At 54.8% G+C, this 23,604-nt stretch overlaps 2 protein-coding genes across 2 annotated transcripts; one reads left to right on the plus strand and one right to left on the minus strand.

Annotated features, from left to right (window-relative positions):
* Positions 1-4,900: 4,900 nt before the first annotated feature.
* Positions 4,901-18,239, plus strand: TMPRSS9 (transmembrane serine protease 9; the record flags this gene model as incomplete). Its single annotated transcript, XM_080634188.1, has 18 exons — positions 4,901-5,024; positions 6,216-6,343; positions 6,577-6,644; positions 7,372-7,553; positions 8,618-8,659; positions 9,609-9,780; positions 9,938-10,212; positions 10,332-10,468; positions 10,721-11,039; positions 12,034-12,205; positions 13,300-13,571; positions 14,535-14,671; positions 15,173-15,518; positions 15,606-15,722; positions 16,211-16,382; positions 16,768-17,033; positions 17,508-17,644; positions 18,078-18,239. 18 exons carry the CDS (start codon positions 4,901-4,903, stop codon positions 18,237-18,239), a joined length of 3,228 nt encoding a protein of 1,075 aa, XP_080490314.1.
* A 1,118-nt stretch (positions 18,240-19,357) lies between these two features.
* Positions 19,358-20,527, minus strand: TIMM13 (translocase of inner mitochondrial membrane 13). The gene is made up of 3 exons (XM_080634119.1): positions 20,372-20,527; positions 20,071-20,139; positions 19,358-19,982 (listed from the first exon to the last, which is right to left on the minus strand). Exons 1-3 carry the CDS (start codon positions 20,507-20,509, stop codon positions 19,884-19,886), a joined length of 306 nt encoding a protein of 101 aa, XP_080490245.1. The 5' UTR covers positions 20,510-20,527; the 3' UTR covers positions 19,358-19,883.
* Positions 20,528-23,604: the final 3,077 nt, after the last annotated feature.

Below are 23,604 nucleotides of genomic sequence, written 5' to 3' on the forward strand. Positions count from 1 at the left end.
GGCAGCTTTTATTTTACTGTGTAATCCATGGCTTTAGAAAGCAATTGCGGGTACAAATCTGCCTGGGTCTCTGTTGCCAAAGGGAGAGCTCGGGGCTGAGCGTCTCCAAGGTGGAAAGGATGCTGAGCTTGTGCTGCCGGTGCTAATACAAGCAGCGGGAGCTCAGCCGCCTATCATGTCCCGGCTGCGACTGCAGAGCTGGCAGGCAAGGAGGGGATCTTCTTACTTGTAAATCGAGAGACACTGGAAGTCCAAGAGGGACAATAAACAAGGCCCGCACAGTGCCATGGGCCTGGTGTGAGCAGGACTAGAGCTGAACCCGCTGCACCTCCCAAGAGCGGGTCCAGTGAGCAGGCACCCACTGAGGTCATCGCTGCACTGGGTGCAGGGGCTGGTGCCAGCCAGAACACGCTTGTTCTAGAGGCTGACAGTGCTGGGGGGGGGTCTTTGCTCCATAGAGAAGAGGTGTCCCCAGCCCAGGCCCTGCAGCCTCTTAGGTGAGAGGGTTTCTTTCTGCTTGGAAGGAAGGCACCACCTTTGAAAGGCAGCACGACCCCACCAAGCATTAACCTACAGAGAGCTGCGGGGCAGGCACCGCTCTGCACCTCCTGTGACGGGAGGTGGAAATGGGTTAAAGCAAAAGGGGGTCGGGTGGCTTGAGGAACCAGGTTGGTGGCAGGAGATGCTCGTGCCACGTGGAACAAAAAGGCCACCTTAGCCAAACCTGGCTTGTCCGTGTCACACTGGTGACGTGGATGCTTATGGAAGCACCATCTGGTCCAGCTGGGGTGATGCTGAGCAGCTCTGGCCTCTCCTCTTGTGTCCTGCTGGCCGGCTGCACAGGGGTTTGGTCTCTCCACACTGACACCTCTTTGCACCATCACCCAGCACATACCTCTGGTGCTAAACCCACCCCTCTAGGAAAGGAGTTTACCTCCTGTCAGGAGCCGCTGGGCTCCATCTGCATACAATGAAATTCCCAAGGGTAAAGTATAAAATCACAAGGTTTGCCCTCACTTTAAATGAGGTTTTGGGGCTTCTTTGTCCTCACTACCAGGCTGTGCCAGCAAACTACACACCGCATCTCTTCATCTCCTCTGCTCGTGCTTCTGCTCTCACTTGCCACAAGTGCCCCTCTCCTCTGCTGTGCCCAAGCTCACGGTTTGGTGTCACGGATGTGGTTTGCAATGGTGAATGCACCAAGTGAGGCTCCTCGAGGGCTGCGTTTTCATTCCGGGCTTTATCCTTCCGGAGCAGCGCGATGCCGCTGCCGCTCAATTCCCCCTCCGAAGCCCCTCAGGTCTTATCTCTCCGATGAAGTCCTTCACCCACCTTTGACCAGATGCTCTCGGTTGCCGCTCATCATCTTTGCCCCGAGCAAGTCCCATATTTTCCATACCAACGGCACCGTTTTGCAAGGGCTCTGCCTGGGGGAGGGCTTCCAGGCGTGACCTTAGACCACGAGACAAGTTTTACAACCCTGGTGTCTGAAGGCTCAGCAGTCGCTGTGCTGGGAGCCATTCTGACCCTGTCACAGCAGCATCTTGATGTGGGATCAGGTGAATGCTCTCCTGGCCCCTGGTTATTCACATGCAGCGTTTCGGATGCCCTTTATAGCCATAGCGTTGGAGAAAAGCACCCCGTAAGGCTAGAATAGAGAAATGCAGCACAAAGGCTGCAGAGCAGCCTGGGCTCTGCCATAGGAGGGTTTGCGCCCATTCATTGTGTGCCAGTGAAGTTGACTTTTGAGACATGGGCATCACTGTTCTCTTCCTCTGCTTCTTCCTCTGTGCCTTTCTGCTCACCAGAGGGGCTTGGTTCGTGTCCTCGTGGTGGGAGGCTGCTGCTAGGGGCTGGCAGAGCAGGCATAGAAGCTGGAGAAGAGCAGAAGGGAGCTGGGCAAAGCAGCATGAGATGGGTGCGAGCATCCCTGTTCTGAAGGGAGGCTGAGCAGGAAGAGCTGGAGAGGACTGGGAAGGTGGGAGGAAAGGCCTCAGGAGGGGAAAGCGTGAAGGGAAGGACACAACAGAGGCAAAGAAAGAGAAACACCAAGTAGTGGAAGAGAAGAGGCTGGGTCCTTGTCCCCTCATTGCTCCTGCCCATGATGTGCTCCTGACCTGCTCCATGAGCGCGCACAAGACACACGTGCTACTTTCTTGGGCTCCTTGACGAGAGGAGCGGGTGTTAGTGACAGTTTGGCTGCTTAAGAGGAAGGATAAATGGGCGTCTGTCCCATTCCACTTTACACTTCAGGGTGTCCCTGTCTGTACCAGTTGAGAACGAAACCGGATCTTCCAAGGCAATCCTATGGAATGACTCCAGGCTGCCCTGGAGCCAAAGCCAGCCTCCTGTCGCGAACACGAACCCTGAGCTGCCAAGAAGCAGAAGAGCAGAGACGGTGCCCATCTCCCGGGAATCCCAGGGGATCCTTAGGGACTGCTGGAGATGGTGGTTTTCATGGGACAGTTGGCATTTTCCATTGCCTCCTCTGCTAAAGCAGAGCACTGAGAAGAAACCCCACCAAGACAGGACTGGAAGGACTCTCTTAGGTCGCTGATGTCCCCCAGTATCAGGGCATCACATTTATAGCCACTCACAATTGATAATCGGGCAAAAACACACAAATGTGCTTTTTCCTGTCAAAATTCCCACTGGAAACTCCTGCTCCTCTCTCAATGCCTGCCCCCAGCAGCAAAATCCACTTTTCACCCATCTGGTTTTATGCAATGATGTTCTTCAACATCTGTAGCTCCTGGCATCTCATCCCCACGATGGATTTAGGGACGGCCCTTCACAGTATCACAGTATGTTAGAGATTGGAAGGGACCTCAAAAGATCATCTTGTCTTCTTTCACTGGAAAAATTCCAGTCTCTATCTTGCTCTTGCAAGGTGGGATCTCCATTGATGTCTTTTCTAACACTGCTCACACCAAAGGAAAATGAACTTTTCTGATGCTAAAAGGGAGAGCAAAGAAGACAGGTTTGGATCATTTGGGGAAGTAGAAGGCTTCTGTGTCTCTAAATACGCTTGGTTTTCCAGTTACATATCACTGCAATCAATAATACAGACTTCTTTCTAGGGTCCCAAGTACCTTTTATTGTAATATGGCTTTTCATATGCAGCCAAGACGAGTTCAGTCTAACTTGTCTGTCAAAATAACACCCAGCCTGAGCCAGTTTCACCTGTGACGTTAATTCACGCTCAGATGTGCTTGTCCCACCTTGAAAGTCCATTGGTAGGAAGACCACGGTTCCACCGGTCAGCACACCCAGATGAGAGTTTTGAGCTTCCATCCTGCAAGAGGGACTCCAAAACCCATTGGAAGCATGGAGGAGGGATCACTCATCTGCAGGTATTCAGCTCACAAGGACCACTGGAGGTTTCCTGCCTGCCTCCTCTGAGGCAGAGCTGAACGGTCGGACGGAGATGCTGTTCACAAAGCCCCTGTGCCAGGCTCAGTTACAGCTGGAAAAGAGTACATGGAGGTCTGTTAGGACAAAAAGAGGCATCTTGGGCAGCCTGTCCCTTCCTTCCCCCTTTCCCTCTGTCTGCTGCCTCACAAAGAAGTGACCTTTCCACATCTCTTATCTAGAAGCTTCAGTTTAAAGAGCGGCTGACGCCTCTTGGAAGCCACTGAAAAGCTCTTCTGAAACAGCTCTGCTGCTTCCTGCATCCTGGGTTCCTTTTCTCCCTCCTTCTCTTTCATGGCTTGATGCATTTACATGAGAAAAGGTGGTTCCTCCACGGCTTCCCTGTCTGCTGAAGTCACAGCCTGGTTGACGGCATCGCATCGGCTGCTGCAGCCCAACCACTCGGCATCTTCTCAAGTGGGCAGTGCAGAAGCGACGAGGTGAGATGAGATGTCCCTCGGCAGGACAGCCTCTGGGACTGAGGAAGGAGAAGCTGAGTGACAACGTGACATGAACATGATGGAATGACTGTGGATACAGCAGGATATCCCAGGCTCCTTCGTTGCTATCGATAGCCAGTTGATGACATGCAAAAGGCGGCCAACCGCAGGCTCACTTTACTACAAGAGTGCAGATAGAAAACCAAGGGAAGTGCCCTATTTTGGGTACTTTTGGGATCCAGAGGAGTCCTGGATCCCATCAGAACATGAAAAGCACTGACAGTGAAACAAGTACAGCAGAGTCCATCGAGCTGATCTCAGGAAGCAGGAAAGGTCACATGAAAGGACTTTGATTCCTCTGCAGGTTGTTTGTACCACTCGGAGCAAGATACTGGAAGCATCAGTGCTGACCACAGGGGAGGAGAAACTGCTCACCAGGATAGTAGCAGAGCTATAAGTCAAGCACACATTAATTGCTCCATACAACTAGGCACTGGCAGCAGAGCTAAACCCTGTGGTGTACATGATGTACACCATGGGCAGCCTAGGGCCAGGATTTCAGTAGCCAAGTTGGAATGGTCCAGTAGAAACAGCCAAGGATTCTAGAGGTTTTCCATCCCCATTGCCTTTGGTACATTTACTGGCCAGAGCCGCATAGCTCTCTATTCAGACTGCAGCTTCATGTTTAAGGATGTGACTACAGCCCAGTTGTGTTATTTGAAGCCCGGTTGGACCCCAGTGATGCCAGGACACTGGTTCAGCACTCACCCAGAGCTTGTGTCACCAAAAGTGCCTGTGCAATGCACGGGGATGGAGGCATCAGGCTGGCTTGCACTCACAATGTACGTGGCCGTGCTCGGTGGTGGGCCACCATGGTTGATGTGTTCATGCCCCGGAGGGGATGCGGTGTGCATCCATCCTTTGCCCTCTCGTGCTGATGCACTGGTTGGAGCTCCTGGGGTAACCACGGCTGTCACGTTTCATCCCGGACTTGTCCTTTTCCTTCTCTTCTTGATCACAGGGGCCATTTGTTGAGCTGCTCAGAAAGCATGGACCAGGTAAAGCCGGAGCTGAGCACCCAGAGGAGGGGACTGAGGGCCAGCTGCTGGAAGGGAACCATTGCTGCTGCCGTGGTGGGCAGCGTCACAGCCCTGTACCTGGGGATCCTCCTGGGTGAGTGTGCAGCCACATTCGTTCTTCCAGTTCCTATGCTCCAATGGCCTGCACAGCTCAGCCCTCACAGCACAGATCCTCAAAGCCGCCTGCTGAGGCCAAAATGCAGTCAGCTCCCCACAAGCTGCACTTTATCTTCAGTGCTGTGTGACACATCTGCTCTACTCCTCTCCTGCTTCACTAACCTGAACTCCTTCCATGCCAAGATGACTCAGTGGATGAGGACGTGGATGTTGTCTACCCAGGCTTTAGCCTGACACCGTTTCCCACAGCGTATTTAAAGCCGTGGTGCTTGGGGACACGGGTTAGCGGTGGACCTGGCAGTGCTGGGTTACGTTAAGACCTTAAGGGTCTTATCCAAGCTAAATCATCCCATGATTCTATCCTCTAATCTCCCCCTGTGACTCCCACATTTCCTGTCACTGCACCCCACTGCCCCAGCCATCTCCTGTCACCTCTTGCAGGCACTGACTATTGCATGCTTTACTGACCCACTTGAGAGCATGGCCACCACCTCCTTGCCTCTCCCACCTCCCTCCTGCTGCCTCTGGTGCCCCATGGCCAGATGCCACCTCTGGCCAGCACCCTGATGTGGACTCCAGCCTGGCAGATCCCACCAGGACAGCTCTATTGGACAGTGCCACTTGCTAAGCTGACTTCTGTACCCAGCAGGGCTTTCCCCAGCCTGTTCCTGCAGGGATGGGGCCAACCTGGTGCTGCACTGCCAGGATGTACCCATCAGTTCAGGAACCTTCTGTAGAATCAGAGAATCATGGCGTGGTTGGGAGGGACCTTAAAGCTCATCCAGCTCCAACCCCTGCCACGGGCAGGGACCCCTTCCACTGGAGCAGCTTGCTCCAAGCCCCTGTGTCCAACCTGGCCTTGAGCACTGTCAGGGATGGGGCATAAACTTTAGCCCCAGGCTTGAACAGAACCCACTGTTTCCAAGCTCAAATGAGCTCTTTGCCAGGTTCTCCTGTTGCAGGGTAGCCCAGCACAGCCATGGGGCACCCCCAAAAGCAGCCAGGGGTGGTCAGGGACACCCAAGCTACTCAAAGTGGAGGGGGGGGTCTAAAGGACATGATGAGAGCCCTGCTCCAAAGCAGGCAGCAAGGAAAGCTGGGTCTCGCCATGGCCCCGCAGCTCCACGGGTCCTTTGTGCCCGTGCCAGCTCCTTTCCCTCTCTGGCAGCCTGTCATCCGGCGGCAGAGACCAGCTTCGAGCACACGGTGGAGCTGGGAGGCATCGCCTTCAACAGCAGCCTTCAGACGGAGAGCTCGGAGTACTACAGGGTGCTGACACCCGCTCTGGAGAAGCTGGTGAGTTCCTGCAGGCTCGCAGGAGAAGGCTTGGGAAGGATGGAGGTGGTTCCGCAGGGCCCAGCTTCCCAGCCTCGGGAAAAGGGTTCCACATGGGCCAGACACAGGTACCGCTGCTGCCCGCAGGCAAGAGACGATGCTTCGGCTCCTGGAAGCTCCCAGGCATCGTCCAGCCCCATCTGCTCGGGCTCTTGGGCCCGGGAAGTCCGTGACCGTCGCTCTTTGCTTTGCAGTTCCTGTCCAGTTTCCAGGAGTCCCGCTTGGACTGGATGTGCACCGGTTGCACCATTCTGGGCTACAGGTGAGTGGAGGCAGCTCTCTGCAGGCTATCAGTGCATGTTCCAGCTCCTTCTCATTCAGCTCCCATAGAATAGAATCATAGAATGGGTTGGGTTGGAAAGGACCTTAAGATCATTCAGTTCCAACTCCCCTGCCATGGGCAGGGACACCTCACACTAAACCAGGGCACCCAAGGCCTCATCCAACCTGACCTTGAACACTGCCAGGGATGGAGCATTCACAACCTCCCTGGGCAACCCATTCCAGTGCCTCACCACCCTCTCAGTAAAGAATTTCTTCCTTAGATCCAATCTCAACTTCCCCTGTTTCAGTTTGAACCCGTTACCCCTTGTCCTATCCCTACAGTCCCTGATGAAGAGCCCCTCTCCAGCATCCTTGTAGCCCCCTTCAGACACTGGAAGGCTGCTCTGAGGTCTCCACGCAGCTTCTCTTCTCCAGGCTGAACAGCCCCAACTTTCTCAGCCTGTCCTCGCCCGAACCCAGTGCAGATTTAAACTGCTTCTTGGGCAAGGCTGGCTTTTCCAGGCTCACACCAATGTGCTGGCTTCTTCCCTTTGGAAAAGCAGAGAACAGCTTTGTCCAACCAGAGCTGAACTTTGGGCCATAGCGAACATTGCGAACGACCATTTCAACCCGGAGAAACTTGCACCTGGACTTATTCAGAATCAGTTTTACTTCCCTGTCCCTTGTCCTGGCCATGGAGCCAACGTTCCCATTGATTCTTCCAGCAGGAATGGGAACTCCTCATCCGTGATCGTCCGTTTCCGCCTCCGCTTCGCTCCCCAGGATTCGCATCCCCTGAGCTCCACCATGGAGGAGGAAGCTCTGCGGCAGGGGCTGGCGGCGGCCCTGCACAAGCAGGGGCTCTCCCTGGATGCCTATGGGACGATATCCTCAGCTTCTCTTACAGGTAGGGTCAGAGCAAGGTGCTAGCCCCAAAGGCACAACCACAACCCATGGCTCAGGCACCCAAGCAAGGCTTTAGCCCTGGATGTGCAGCTGAGGCTCCTGCCCAGCAGCAACGTTAGAGATGGAGGCCCCCGAGCAGTCCAACAGAAGATGCTCTGCCTGCCCCCCTGTGCCCAGCAGAAACAAGCCTGGATCTTGGTAGTTGTGGGCAGTCCCTAGGTCCCCTTCCAACACGAATGTGGTTCTACAAGAGCGGCTTTGGGGGCCTGCAGCAACCACAGAGCCTGAAGCATAAATTGCAGCTTCTTTGGCTTTTCTTTGGCGCCTGGAAAGAGCCTGAGGGATAAAAGCTGGAGCTGCAGGAGGCTGACTGCTGGCTTGTCTGTACCTGCAAGTGTGAGCAGCCATGGGCATTCCCTGGAGCTGCAGCAATAATCCCTGCTCGGGTGGATGCTTCTCATATTTGAGTTATTCTCTGGAGCCACCTGAATGGGAACTCCTTTCCTTCATTGACTGGAGCTTACGTGGGCACAGGACAGCAGATTTAACCCTACATGTGCCTGGAAAACATGAGGCTGTGGGTTCCTCTGCACTCCCTGCAATGAGGGAGTAGATGCCCCCTTTGGGACGCTTGTGCAGCCCACCTGGAGGGGGCAGACATAGCCCCCTGCTTTAGGCATCATCCCTGCGCAGGTTCAGCTTCGGAGCCTGCTCCTGGGAATCCTTGGGAATCTCTCCCCGAACCTGGGATCATCCCAGAGCCTTCAGGGCTGCAGGGAGCTGGGGAAGGGAACTGGGCCAGGAGCTCACCGCTGGCTGTGGGGCAGGGAAGGCCATTGCCAGGCTGGAGGAGAGGATGAAGCAAAGGCTCTGCCAGCCCCAGCCTGGGAGCAGCGGAATCCATGGGAGCACAGAGCTCCTGGGATACCCTCACTGAGCTCCATTCCTCACTGAGCTCCATTCCTCACTGAGCTCCATTCCTCACTGAGCTCCATTCCTCACTGAGCCCCCTTCCTCACTGAGCTCCGTTCCTCACTGAACCCCATTCCTTCCACTTTGTCACAGGTCTCAGTGAGGTTTCTCCCCGCAGACCCGGGCTGAGATCAGGTAAGAGCCAGCAGGAGGAGGAGCCATTGCCTTGGCTGCCCTCCGCAGCCTCAGCTCCCTCCGGTACTTGTGCCCCATCCTGTTCAGCCTGGACAAGAGAAGGCTCCTGAAGGGGAGACCTGAGAGCAGCTCCAGTGCCTAAAGGGGCTGCAGGAAACCTGGAGAGGGGCTTGGGACAAGGGCCTGGAGGGACAGGCCAAGGGGAATGGCTTGAACCTGCCCGAGGGGAGACTGAGATGAGCTCTTAGGCAGAAGCTCTTCCCTGTAAGGGTGCTGAGGCGCTGGCCCAGGGTGCCCAGAGAAGCTGTGGCTGCCCCATCCCTGGCAGTGCTCAAGGCCAGGTTGGACACAGGGGCTTGGAGCAAGCTGCTCCAGTGGAAGGGGTCCCCCTGGCAGGGGGTTGGAGCTGGAGGAGCAGAGTGAGGCTCCTGGACATGGCCATTACCCACTGCTGCAGACCTTGGCAGCTGAAGCTCCACTGGGCTTGTGGCATTGAAGAGAGCCAAGGGCTCAGCACAACTTGTGAGGCCAATGGTGATGTCTGCATCAGGATGAGGGCAACTACAGCTTAGAAACACCTTGGTCCCCCCACCCGCTGCAAAGGGTCAGGACAAGACCCACTTTCGTGGTGAGGCGGCAATGCTGGGCGAGCACCAGAAGCCCACGAGCTGCTGGGAGCACATCACAAGGCAAAGCTGAGCCTGTGGAACGAGGGGTTTGTCTGCAGAACTTCTTGCTTTAGGAGAAATGAGGGAGGATGCTGTGGTGGGCCAGGGCTCTGCTTCATTATCCAAGCCTGCAGGTTAATGTGTGACATCCCTGTGACATCCCTGGCCCTGTCCACGTGCTGGGAGCGTGCCTGCAGCTGAAGCTGGTTTTCCCACTTGGTCCTGAGGGTGCTTTGCTGGGCGCAGCATCCCAAGGCACCGGCTCTCCCCCTGCCTTGCAGACTGCGGGAGCCGCCCGGCCATGCAGACTGCCGGCAGGATAGTCGGGGGCTCGGAGGCATCCAGAGGGGAGTTCCCGTGGCAAGTCAGCCTGCGAGAGAACAACGAGCACTTCTGCGGAGCCGCCATCCTCACGGAGAAGTGGCTGGTGTCCGCTGCGCACTGCTTCACCGAGTAAGCTCCAGCCCAGTCCCAAAAGCTGCTGCTGGCTCCCAGCTCAAGCTCCTGCTGCATCCCCAGGCGCCGTTTCCTTCCCCTACCCGACGGAGCCGTGCGGAGCTGCTGTCCCAGCGGGGCTGGAGGGATGGGCAGGCTCCCGTCTCTTTTGCAGGTTTCAGGACCCAGCCATGTGGGCAGCTTACACGGGGACCACCTCGCTCAGAGGCTCGGACAGCGGCGCAGTGAAGATGGGCATCGCCCGGATCATCCCGCACCCCTCCTACAACACTGACACGGCCGACTACGACGTGGCCGTGCTGGAGCTGAAGAGACCCGTGAGCTTCACCAAGTACATCCAGCCCGTGTGCCTGCCCGAGGCTGGGCACCACTTCCCCACCAGCAAGAAGTGCCTGATCTCTGGCTGGGGCTACCTCAAGGAGGATTTCTGTAAGCAGAGTGGTGCGGGAGCAGGGCAAGAGGCACCAGCGAAGGGTGCTGGGGCCATGCTGCTGGGCTGGGGCAGGGTCTCCCTGCCCTGAGCTTGTGGTTGCATCTTTCTCATTTAGTGGTGAAGCCTGAATACCTGCAGAAAGCAACAGTGGAGCTGCTGGACCAGACGCTGTGCTCCAGCCTCTACAGCCATGCCCTCACCGACAGGATGCTGTGTGCTGGCTACCTGGAGGGGAAAATAGACTCCTGCCAGGTAAGCTTTGCCTGGGGAAGCCAGAGACCCCACAAGAGTCTTTTCCCTCCCAGTATGCACCAAGTAGCACTTCGAGGAGCAGGATCTGACAGAAGTGGTTCTGGCATCTCAAGGGCACTGCTTGATAGCCAAAGGCCAGCACAGGAGATGCTTCAGCATCAGTGGGTTGGAGGGAATAAGCAGAGGTGAGCTGGGACACGCATGGGTACCGAGCATCCCCAGGGAGAGCTCACCATCTGGCTTCTCTTGCAGGGTGACTCTGGTGGGCCCCTGGTTTGCCAAGAACCATCTGGCAAGTTCTTCCTGGCGGGAATCGTGAGCTGGGGCATTGGATGTGCTGAAGCCAGGCGGCCCGGGGTGTACACTCGCGTGACCAAGCTCAGAGACTGGATCTTGGATGCTATTTCCGAGTTCCCCACCTCCATAGCCCGCACCCTCCCTCTAACACACTCCAGCACCAACAGTAACGCAGTCAACCCTGGAGAGCTCAACTCCACCACCAGCAGAGCAATCCCCACCTCTTCACCAGCCCCAGCCGCCAGCAAGGCGGTGACTGCACCGAGAGCACAAGGTACGAGCACCCAGCCTGGGGCAGGTACAGCTCCAAGTGTCAGGATCGCCCTCGACAGGTTGGAACTGGATGAGCTTTAAGGTCCCTTCCAACCCAAACCAGGCTGGGATTCCATGACTGTATGGTTGTGCACAACCACCAGCCGGGACTGCCACGATCAGCAGGCAGGGCTCAGGCGGCTCAGACTTTGCTTTGAGAGACCAAAGGTCTCCTTCCTCCTTGTCTCCTGCTAGGAGCACTCACACATCACACATCACTGGGCAGAGAAGAGATTCAGAGCAGCCCTGTGGAGAAGGACTTGGGGGTGTTGGTCAATGAGACAATGAACATGAGCCGGCTGCAGTGTGCGCTCGCAGCCCAGAAAGCAACCGTATCCTGGGCTGCATCCAAAGGAGCGTGACCAGCAGGTCGAAGGAGGTGATCTTGCCCCTCTGCTCTCGTGAGACCTCACCTGGAGCATTGTGTGCAGTTCTGGTGTCCTCAACATAAAAAGGACATGGAACTGTTGGAACAAGTCCAGAGGAGGCCATGAGGATGATCAGGGGCTGGAGCACCTCCTGTATGGAGATAGGCTGAGAACATTGGGGCTGTTCAGCCTGGAGAAGAGAAGGCTGCATGGAGACCTCAGAGCAGCTTCCAGTATCTGAAGAGGGCTACAAGGATGCTGGGGAGGGACTCTTCATCAGGGACTGTAGTGACAGGACAAGGGGTAACGGGTTCAAACTGAAACAGGGGAAGTTTAGATTGGATCTAAGGAAGAAATTCTTTACTGTGAGGGTGGTGAGGCACTGGAATGGGTTGCCCAGGGAGGCTGTGAATGCTCCATCCCTGGCGGTGTTCAAGGCCAGGCTGGACAGAGCCTTGGGTGCCCTGGTTTAGTGTGAGGTGTCCCTGCCCATGGCAGGGGGGTTGGAACTGGATGATCTTAAGGTCCTTTCCAACCCTGACTGTTCTATGACTCCATGATTCTATCACTGCTTTGCCTTCTGTGCAGAGTGCGGGCAGCGACCGGGGTTCTCGAAACCCATCAAGATTGTCGGAGGAACCGATGCTTCCAGAGGAGAGATCCCCTGGCAAGTCAGCCTGAAAGAGGACTCGAGGCATTTCTGTGGAGCCACCATAATAGGGGACCGCTGGCTGCTGTCAGCAGCTCACTGCTTCAATGAGTAAGAGCCCATCCCTGCACTGCTGCTCCAGCTCGCCCGCCCATGGCCATGGAGCCAAACCCATCACTGCGACACCGGGGAAAGCCAAGAACACCCATTGGACATGAATACTGGTTATAGCTAGAGACCCATAGGAAAAGGGGTTGGGATGAGGCAGAGGAAGGTTAAAGTAGGCTGGGCAGGGAGCAAGAACAACACATCTAATGGGTGGAAAGGTGCCACAAGGACAAGAGTTTCCTCAACGGATCCTTAAAAACTGGCTGTTATATACGGCATAGAGGGAAGATGGTCAGTTCAATCCTGCATAGCAAGAGCCCAAATTGATAGCCTAGACAAAGAAATGTGCAGCAAGAGGATAATGCTTGTCTGAAGGCACAAAAGGTGGGGGACAAGCTATGAAGCGTTTCAAGCTGATCTTATGCTTTAAATAGCCTGGCAATAAAGCAGCAAGGGAAAAGCAAGGCTGGCAAGTGTGAAGTGAGGCACGTAACAGAAAAGCAGTGCTTTTGGTGACTATGGGTCTCCATCAGCTTTACCATTCCGAACAAGAGGTCAGAAATACTGAGGATATCGCCATGGGAACAGCAATTCTGTGGGCAGGGGCAATCAGAGAGCAAGGGGATGCTAGAAATCACTAGAGAAACAATTGAGGGCACCAGTACATTGCTGGTAACCCAGCAGGTACCCACTTCCCAGACATTTCATGCAGCACTGGGACAACACTGGGAAAAGGCTATCACAAGACACAGGGATGAGCTGGGTACAGCATCTGTAACAAGCATGATGAAGTAGACCAAGTAAACTTGGGAAAGGAGACAACAGGGAACTTGTGATCAGGACCATACAATTCCAAAGGGTACAAAGTGTTTGGGGAATACTGAGTGCTCACCTGCTCTTCAGGAGCCATCCAACGTGTGGCACTGGGAGCAGCTCTCCGGGCCTGACTTAGCAGGGCTCTTCTGTGTGCTGAGCTCTGCTTTGCCAAGTAAGGTCTCAGACGCTGATCACTGGGAGCTGCCTGCAGCTGAAATGCCAGAATCCCTGCTGGGCACACACGTGTGTGTGTTTGCATGCTCAGAATTCTGCATTTGCAGGACAAACCCAGAAGAGATCGAAGCCTCTGTGGGAACAACATCGCTCAATGGAACAGACGGAGGTGCAGTGAAAGTCAACGTCACAAGAGTGATCCCACATCCCCTCTTCAACCCTATCATGCTGGACTTTGATGTGGCTGTCCTTGAGCTGGCAAGGCCTCTTGTCTTCAATAAGCACATCCAGCCCGTGTGCCTCCCGCTCGCTGCGCAGGAGTTTGCTGTTGGCCAGCAATGCCTCATTTCTGGCTGGGGTAACCTCCAAGAAGGGAACGGTGAGCAGTGATCCATCACCCGCTGACCCGCCTGGGAGCTGTGACAGCCTCAGCAGCAAAGCCTGGGCAATCCAGAGGCCACACAGGACAGGGGACAGGAACAGGGACACAAGAATAAGGGTCCTCAGAGACTATCTTAATCCAGTTGTTTAGGAGCCAGCAGCAGAGAAAACAGAGAGAGCAGCTTGGCAGGGACCAGGAGGAACCTGCTGGGCTCCTCTCAGCAGTTAAGCAAGAGCGGGGCACTGCCTCAGGGCCCTGCTGTAGCTCTGCCAGGACCCTGTGTCCCCCTCAGCACCCACACTCAGTTGCGAAGATGCCCCAAGCAATCAGAAAAAGCAAAGATCCCATTGTAGGAGGAGAGTTTAGCACGTGAGCTACCAAAGAAGCCCAACTGTCCCTCCAGCAGTTAACCAGGAGCCCACAAGCTGTCGAGACAATAGAAAGGTGCTGCCTGTGTGCAGTATCCTTTGCACAGGTAGGAAGGTGCATCCTGGTGATACCGCAAGCTGGGAAGCCAGGAGCAGCAGGATGCTGGGGATGGACTCTTCATCAGGGACTGCAGTGACAGGACAAGGGGTAACGGGTTCAAACTGAAACAGGGGAAGTTTAGATTGGATCTAAGGAAGAAATTCTTTACTGAGAGGGTGGTGAGGCACTGGAATGGGTTGCCCAGGGAGGTTGTGAATGCTCCATCCTTGGCGGTGTTCAAGGCCAGGTTGGATGAGGCCTTGGGTGCCATGGTTTAGTGTGAGGTGTCCCTGCCCATGGCAGGGGGTTGGAACTGGATGATCTCAAGGTCCTTTCCAACCCAAACCATTCTATGATTCTACGACTGCTGAGAGCTGATGCAGGACTACGGGATTAGAGATTGTCTTCCTCGAATCCGGGTTGGGTCAGTCTAAAAGCCACGAGTTCCCTCTTCCCTCTGCTCCACTCATCAATGCTGTGGTTTCCATGCAGCCACCAAGCCTGAGGTCCTGCAGAAAGCCTCTGTGGGCATCATAGACCAGAAAACCTGTGACTTCCTCTACAACTTCTCCCTCACTGACCGAATGATCTGTGCTGGCTTCCTGGAGGGGAAGGTAGACTCATGCCAGGTAAGAGGCTGGGATTTGTCTCTACTCCTCTGTGGTTGGTTCCAGAAAGCTGGGCTGACTCCCAGCCTCAGCACGTCCTTGGGAAGCGCTAACGCAGGTGCTGTAATCCACATGTCCCTTAGCTCAAAGACCCCAGCCCACGGCTTTGGAGCTTTAGAAGAGTAAATAAAGCCCCATCAAGTTGAGCAACCACCTCTCACTGCACTGTGTGGGCAGTCTGGATGAAGCCCATCTGCGGCAGTGAGGCAGTGGCAGTTGGTGGTGGTCCTGCTCTGGTGGAAAGGTGCTGTCAGGAGCTATTAATGTCACTTGTATTTGTGCAGCCACTGATCCCACATCCAGCCTCTGCACACTCACGTCTTGCACACATACTGCAGACCTGCAGGGCTAGAGAAAGAGGAGTTGGCCAAGTCCTCCCAGTGTGGCTGAGCAGCAGCTCCACGTAGACCTGTACTGGGGAGATCAGAGTGAGCAGCCATTGCCTTGCTTCTTCTTCCCCAGGGAGATTCAGGAGGACCCTTGGCCTGTGAGGTGACCCCAGGAACGTTTTACCTGGCTGGCATCGTGAGCTGGGGCATTGGCTGTGCCCAGGCTATGAACCCTGGTGTGTACTCCCGAGTTACCAAGCTCCAGGACTGGATCCTGGGCACCATCTCACCGTTGCCCAGTCCCGGCCCAGGCAGCCCTTCCAGTCCAGCTCCTGCAGCCATTCTCACCCGCCAGCCCAGCCCAGCGTCTGCAGGTCCAGACAACAGAACCACGCTGGGGATGAGGACAACCACAAGCATGAAAGGAACCTCCCTAGTGCTGGAAACCAGTGAGGCTGCCGAGCCCACCCGAACCCCAGGTAAACCTGATTCACTGCCGTGCTGGGACGAGGCCTCCAGCTCCAGCACAGTGGGTATTGAGCAGACGATGGGTTATTGCCTTCCAGTGGTGCCTTGTACCAGCCTCACCTTCAAGTGCTCCAGCAAGGTCTGTATTGGAAAAGAAAACCCGGAATGTGATGGCATCGTGGACTGCAGCAACGGCTTCGATGAGCGCAACTGCGGTGAGCACCACAACTGCTGCCCAGCCTGATTTTACACTGCCCAACCCACCAGCTTCACGTGGGTCTTGGGCCCCATGTTTTATGCTGGGTACCTGCCCCAGCCCCTTCTTGCTCTGCCAGAGCCTGTAACAAGATGAAGATGGATGAGCAGAGATCAAATTCTATGCCAGAAAATGTGGCATCTTCCCCTCTGTTAGAACCATCAGACCCATTCCCCAGCACTCAGGCCTAGCCAGTAAGGACAAACTGGCAAGGCAGCTCTGCTCAGTGTGGCAGTCCAGAGGATGCCCTGTCATCCCCAGGACTGTTCCTTGTGATACCAAGTAGAAGTTCCCAAACCATACCACATCTGCCAAGCCTTCCCTCAGATGGATGCCCTATGGATGTCTCCCCCGAAGGCTGCCCCATGGCACGGGGAATGGAAGGAGGGTGGCTGTCGCCTTCACTTACTGGTATTTAAAGACACAGTGCCTCTTGCTCTGTCCCAGATTGCGGCTCCACAACTGCTCTGGCCTTCAGCAAGATCGTGGGTGGAAGCACCGCGGCTCGAGGCGAATGGCCCTGGCAAGTGAGCCTCTGGCTGCGGCGGAAGGAGCACAAGTGCGGGGCTGTGCTCATTGCGGACCGGTGGCTGCTCTCTGCAGCTCACTGCTTTGATATGTAAGTCAAAGGTGGGCTGGGGAAGCCAACTGCCATGAACCCTCCTGCTCTCCCCATTCCTTGCATCCAGCACCGTGGCTGCGATGCTGCGCCCCACTGGAAGCACACGCTCTCTATTGCAGATGTGTCTCTGTGGGTAAGGGTGAAGAGGAATGAATCAGAAAACCACAGAATGGCTTGGGTTGGAAGGGAGCTTAAAGCTCATCCAGCTCCAACCCCTGCCACAGGCAGGGACACCTTCCACTGGAGCAGCTTGCTCCAAGCCCCTGTGTCCAGCCTGGCCTTGAGCACTGCCAGGGATGGGGCAGCCCAGCCCCACAAGTGGAGGAACAGCCCTCCTTGTGAGGCCATGCTCCTAACAGCCAGCTTTGCTGTCTTTCTGCAGTTACAGTGACCCCAAAATGTGGGTGGCCTTTCTAGGAACCCCCCTCCTGAATGGCGTTGACGGCAAAACGGAGAAAATATTCCGTATCTACAAGCACCCTTTCTACAACGTCTACAGCCTGGACTACGACGTGGCCCTGCTGGAGCTGAGCGCGCCCCTCAGGTTCAGCAGCACCATCAAACCCATCTGTCTCCCACACAATTCCCACGTCTTCCATGAAGGAGCCAGATGCTTCATCACAGGCTGGGGCTCCACGAAGGAAGGAGGTACGGGTTGAGGAGGTTCCCTCACATCCATGCTACCCTGTGAGCCCAAACATCCCCATTCCCACTCCAGTGTCCCAAGCACTCCCCCACCAAGCGATGCCGACCTGGGCAAAGCCTGCTGTCACCCCAGGTTCCTCCCCATGTGCGTTGTACTCTTCATCTGGTTACACCTCCACCCTCCTGCAGCCTTCCCAAGCTTTCTACCTGCCAGCCACAGTGCTCCCCGTCCCTGCAGCAGCTGCTCCTGCAGTGCAAGAACCACCCCGGTACCATTTCTATCCAGTCAATGAGCTGCCCGACAAACTGCACACCCAAGGGACCTTCCAGTGCTTGCTCTGCCGGGAAGGATGAGGCGCGATTCACTTTCCCTGTTAGGTCTCTTCCCTTGGCAAGCACGCATGGCTGCAGAGCCCCCACTCCACGTACTCCTCACACGCTCTGCACCAAGCTAAGAGCTCGACTTGTCTCCTTCAGGTCTCATGGCAAAGCACCTGCAGAAAGCAGCAGTGAACGTGATTGGAGACCAGGCCTGCAAAAAGTTCTACCCGGTGCAGATCAGCAGCAGGATGCTGTGCGCTGGCTTCCCGCAGGGCACCGTCGACAGCTGCTCAGTGAGTGTGAGAGCACCAAACACGGTGGCTGGGACAGAGCAAAGCCTGACTCCAGGCTGCATTCCCTGAGGAGCCATGCCCTGCCTCCCCCAGCTCAGCTCTCTCTGCATCCATCCCCACTGGCACTGGACCCGAGTCCCTCATTCTGCTTGTCCCATCACCCTAGGACAGGTCAGGGAATCAGGCAGAGGTAGTGCCAAGCAAGAGAGCACAGGAACACCGTGGAGCCCATTTCATGGCCTTCTTTGTGCCTCCAAGCCCTAACCTCACGCAAGCAGATCACTGAGGAGCCCTCCAGCTTGGAAGCAGGCTCCGGGGGAGGTGGGGGACAGGACAGCAAATGCTCCCATGTCCCAGGGAGCAGGAACACCCCCGATGGGGAGGGCTGGGCCGCTGCTTTGCTTGATCCAGGTCCCTTCTCCTCTTTCTGCAGGGCGATGCGGGCGGGCCCCTGGCTTGTAAAGAACCCTCAGGGAAGTGGTTCCTAGCAGGAATCACCAGCTGGGGCTACGGCTGCGCCAGGCCGTACTTCCCTGGGGTCTACACCAAAGTCACGGCTGTGCAGGGCTGGATTGCGCAGAACCTCAAGCTCTGAAGCTGCGTTTCACCACTCAGGGAAGGAGACAAGTGAGAAGAGTCATTGGCAGATGATGCACTAACCCCTCAGCTATTGTACATCTGTTCTGTTGCTGCAAAGGAGTGATGATGGGCAAGCAAACGCCAGTGCTGTGTGACCCACAGCGACCGTGACACCAGGGCGTCTGATAAGTGCTTTGCATAGAAAGGTACAATTCTAGATGTTTTCTATAAATAAAGGAGGCCTGTCCATCTTAAGACCTGGCCAAATATCCTATGCATTAAAACGTGGCCTTTCTAGTGGGAAGGGTGACTGAAACGTCTTCTGCCTAAGAGCTCATCTCAGTCTCCCCTCTGGCAGGTTAAAGCCATTCCCCTTGTCCTGTCCCTACAGGCCCTTGTCCAAAGCCACTCTCAAGCTTTCTTCTAGGCCCCCTTTAGGTACTGGAAGGCTGCTACATCTCTGGACAGCTTCTACATCATAGCTCCAACCATCAAAACTGAACAGCAGCTTCTATCCCAAACCCCTTCCTAATCTTTAGCACTTAAACTCTGCATCTAGGTATAACAAGAGGTTTCTTCTTTCCCAACCCAAATCCACCACTTCCCCAGCTCGAACACTAGCAAGGTGGCAGCCCTGGCTTCCAGGCACAGCTTAGCTCAGGATGGGTTCAAACCCCTGGCTCGAACACTGTGGGATGCTCTGATCAATGAAACAGGACTGCTGTACAGGCAGTACCATGAAACTCATACAGCCAGGAAGAAAAGTAACAAGGCCTCTCAGCAAACCTGGCTGGAAGGCACTTTATTTTCAAGCAGTCATTCTACCCAGACTGGATGGCAAACCCCAGTTTCAGTTAATCCAAATACCCACTTATCCCCTAACAGTTCACCTTGAGTGAGAACGCTGTAGTCCCTCCATAGAAGCCACCAACCACACTGCCCCACATCCTGCTGCAGAAGCACTTCTCCCTCAGAAACCTGAGAGTTTTACCTAAGAGGCAGGCTCCAAGATGGAACATTCTGTGCCGGAGGCAAACCAGGGGTTACAAAACATCACAGCCACACAACAGGTTTTATTGGAGAATGAATGAAACCCAAGGATTTCCCAGCCCTTCCCATCCCCAGCTGGGCTTGTACAAGTATTGCCAAGGCTGTGCTGCAAACCTAAGAGCACCCCTGCTCCCCAGCACACTGCTTGAGCTGAGTCAAAGCCTACGAGCCCAAAAGTGAGCCCTCAACCTGCTATCAAAATACAAGGGAGGAAAGAGCCAAGCATGGCAGTGATGGGAAGGGCCTGGGTTAACTGTTTGGTGGCTGGGTCCATGCTTGCTTCCTGGGCAAGGGGAACGTGTTGCTGGCTTGGTGCTCCTTGTCCATAGAATGCTCCTTGCCTCTCGCAGCCCTTCCAGCAGGGATTTATCCGCTGCTCCATGGCCAGTCTGGAACCAAGCAGCTCGCGGTGGTTCTTGAGGCTGGAAAAGTCCCTCGCTCCTGGGGCTGGTTGCTAATAAAAGCCAATGGATGCAGAAGGCTCAGAGAGGGTTTATTGCTCCGCCATGGTCGGGGCTGGAAAGGCAGCAGGATTCCACCCCCAGCCACCCGGACCGGCCGCTCGTCCCGTGCCCACATGGTCCTTCCCTGCTCCAGGAGCGGACGCTCTTCACATGTTGGCTCTCTCCCGCTGCAGCCGAGAGTTGTAGGCTCGGGAAACCGTGTTCCAGGCGTCCATGTACCGGTCCATGCACATGGCGATGCACTTCTGCGGGACACGGGGCCCTCAGCGCCTGCCCCGGGGCTCGGCCCCGCGGCTCCCGTTTCCCCCCCGCCCCGGCCCCGACCGCGCTCACCTGCTCCGAGTTGTCCAGGGCTCCGCCGGGCTTCCCGATGCACTTCCGAAAGCACTTGTCCGTCATGCGCTAAGGAGAGAGGCCGTGAGGGGCCGCGGGAAGAACCGGGACAGGGGCCGCGGGCCCCGGCCGAGCCCTGCCGGATCGCGCCGGCAGCATCGACCGCGATCGCGTTCTCCCTTCTCGCACTGCACCACGGCCGAATCCCCCCCCCCGAGCCCCAGGGGAAACCCTCCCTGCCCGGCACAGAGCGGGGCCGGGACAGCGGCACCCCCGCCCGCCCCCCGCTGCCCCTCCTGACCTGCAGGAGCTCCTGAGCGTTGGCCACGGCGATTTGCACCTTCACCTGCTCCATGATGAGCCCCGGGTCCAGCTTCCCCCCGCCGCCAGCCCCGGAGCTGAAGTCGGAGCCGAAGTCGGAGCCGAAGCCGCTCTCCATGGCGCGGGGTCAGCGAGGGCCGCACGCTGCCGGCGAAATGGCGGCTCGGAGGGACTACGGCTCCCGCCCTGCACCGCGAGTACCTCAGCGGCTCCGGTCTCCCTCCGCCGAGCCGGGGCCGAGCCCAGCGCGGGTGAAGCGGCTCCGGGGGAGCTTTGGGGCCGGAGGTGAGGTCCTAGGGGTGGAAATGCGGCCGCGGTGCTGGGAACGGGGACGGTTCGGGGGCTTGAACCATCACATGCGTGCGGCCTGCACTGATTGCACGATGTAAGAACGCTGAGGGACTTGGTAGAAGTAAATCAGAGTCAAGACCGTCACAGAGTAAATGTGATGTGAGGGAAGGAGATGGCTGTGAGAGAGCGGCTGGGCAGTACGGCTGAGCTAAAGCCAGAACCGCGCCCATCTTCACCAGCTGGAGCCCCCACGCGAGTATTGTGAAGGGTATTGTCCATCCCTACACCCCGCGGTGCCTCTGTCCATTGCCCAGGGCAGGGAATGGGTTCGGTCGAAGGGACCTTAAAGCTCCTCCAGCTCCAACCCCTGCCACGGGCAGGGACCCCTTCCACTGGAGCAGCTTGCTCCAAGCCCCTGTGTCCAACCTGGCCTTGAACACTGCCAGGGATGGGGCAGCCACAGCTTCTCTGGGCACCCTGTGCCAGCACCTCAGCACCCTCACAGGGAAGAGCTTCTGCCTAAGAGCTCATCTCAGTCTCCCCTCTGGCAGGTTAAAGCCATTCCCCTTGGCCTGTCCCTACAGGCCCTTGTCCCAAGCCCCTCTCCAGGTTTCCTGCAGCCCCTTTAGGCACTGGAGCTGCTCTCAGGTCTCCCCTTCAGGAGCCTTCTCTTCTCCAGGCTGCCCCAGCCCAGCTCTCTCATCCCCTCCCTGCCCTGCTGCTCAAGCGCTGGGGGGTTCTGATTCCTTTTAGGAGTGCCTTGTCCCATCTGCCTGCACAGCGAAGGTCCCCTCCCCTGGGAGGAATGATTTCCAACAGCCAATATGGGCTTTGCGTTGACTGAATGAAAGAAGGAAGCAAATAAAATGCAAAACATTTATTTGAGTGTGTTGTACAAAAAGGTTCCAGTCATAAAATGTATATTACAAATCATTGAAAAAAGACAAGACTTTTGGCATGCATATTCTAAAAAGAAAAAAAAGAAACCACTTTGAAATGATAAAGTCTAGATCATTCCATAGCTTTCATAAGTTCCTTATGAACATGTTAACCCTGTTGTAATTCAATTTGCAACCATTTTCACAACTCTTCCTTTAACAACTTGAACCTTCCAAACACTCTTCTGCAGCAGCTGATCCAGAAGCCAGTGAACCCCAGCAGTGACCTAGAACAACAGCCATCTAAACAGAGGTTGTGTTTAAAAACATGGAAAAAGAATAAAAAGCAATAAATCGCAAGTCAAGTCACAAGGCATCACTGTTGTACTGCAGTTTGTGCCCAGATGGGTAGCGTTGTGGCTTAAACTTGTTTCAAATAGCTTCTCATTTTTAGTGTAGTGATTCTGGAATACACAATCACACCTACTGTTGATCAACATGGAATCATTACGAACCAAGTAGGAAGTCTGGAAGTTCAAACCCCTTTTGGAAGTTCAAACTGAACTCCAAGTCCATTCATTGTTTCCGAGTCTTTGAATATTAAGCATCCTTTTCAGTCTCTAGACCTTAGCATTTCAAGAAAGGCATTAAGTTTACAAATAATAATTGCATGTAAATATGGTCTTGTATAAAAAAAAACACCACTTTTAAATTATTTTAAATTGGTTTAAAGCGAAGCATATTGAAGGGCAAATAAAATTCTGTTTCCCAGGCCATTGTAAGGGAGAAAAGAAACTCTCCAGCACGATTTGTCTAAAAACAATGCTTTGAACCAAATGCAATCGTCATCTCACCTTCCACTCACTGGTTTACAACAAGGCTTTGTTTCCTGCACACACGGGGGTTGGACCCAACAGTGGCAATGAAATCCAGTATCAAATATGGATATGCTTTTGTTTAGAGATAAGACTTTCAAAGGAAGATACAAACAGAAGGGATAGAATGGCTTAATAGCAAGGAAGTGGCTATAGGAGAGAGAAAACACACAGCATCAAGACCTTTCACACCAGAGGAACGTTCTCAAATGTTCTGGGGTGTAGAGAGGACTTCTACAAGCTTCTTCTATATCCTCTGTTCAGGTTGCAGTTAAAGGGCCTTTATACAGGAGAAGCATAAAAAGAGGGTGTATAAAAACCCGAGTAAAATCCCTGAACTGACCATGAGGTGTCCTGTTGCTCTAGGATAAACATGATCTCCTTTCACAGTACAGTCTGCTTCACGCTGCAATACAATTGTCATGACCAATGCGAGCTGCAGACAAGCCCATCTGGCTTTGACATTGCAGGTCATGGGAAGCAGATGTTTATTTTCTTCCTGAGACTTGGTTCCTGCTACAAACTCTGCCAGCCAATTCCCATCTACTGGCAAAACAGCGCTGCAGATGAGCCATCGATGCATCAGTGTAAACTATTGGCTCTCTTAGGGCAAATCTGGAGTAGCAGCAGCCTAAGTAGACACACTGGGAAATGAAGCTACACACAGGAATCACAGCCACATCGTTACTTGGAATTAATCACTGCAACACAACAGGTAAAGGATCATATGGAAGTGAAGGAGAAAGAAGGGAATGAAATGTCAGAGGCTCTCTATAACCATCTGCAGGATGTCATGTTCCCAATGGTTCTGCAGAAGGATGAGTTATTCAGACACAAGTGTTGTCGCACAGTACCAGCTTACCAATTTAGGATTAGGTGGTGTGTGTTTATCATATAAGATCTTATGATCTACACAATGAAAGGACTGGCTTAACTATTCTGCAGCAGTTATGCTGTTATTCCTTCCCCCTCTTAACCACTGAGAATTAATTAGGAATCATTTTTACTATTTCACCCAGAATAAAGTTGTTTGCTTATTTGTCTTGGAATAAAAACATCCATAGGGGTGGCTACACTCAAGTAACTATTCTGATAAAAGCTTTACTGGTTAACATCCCTTATCAGAGAAGCCTGAAAGACTTTGCCTCCTGACAAGTCCAATCTTTCTC

Source organism: Psittacula echo (genome assembly GCF_963264785.1).
Source record: "Psittacula echo genome assembly, chromosome: 24".
Lineage (NCBI taxonomy): Eukaryota > Metazoa > Chordata > Aves > Psittaciformes > Psittacidae > Psittacula > Psittacula echo.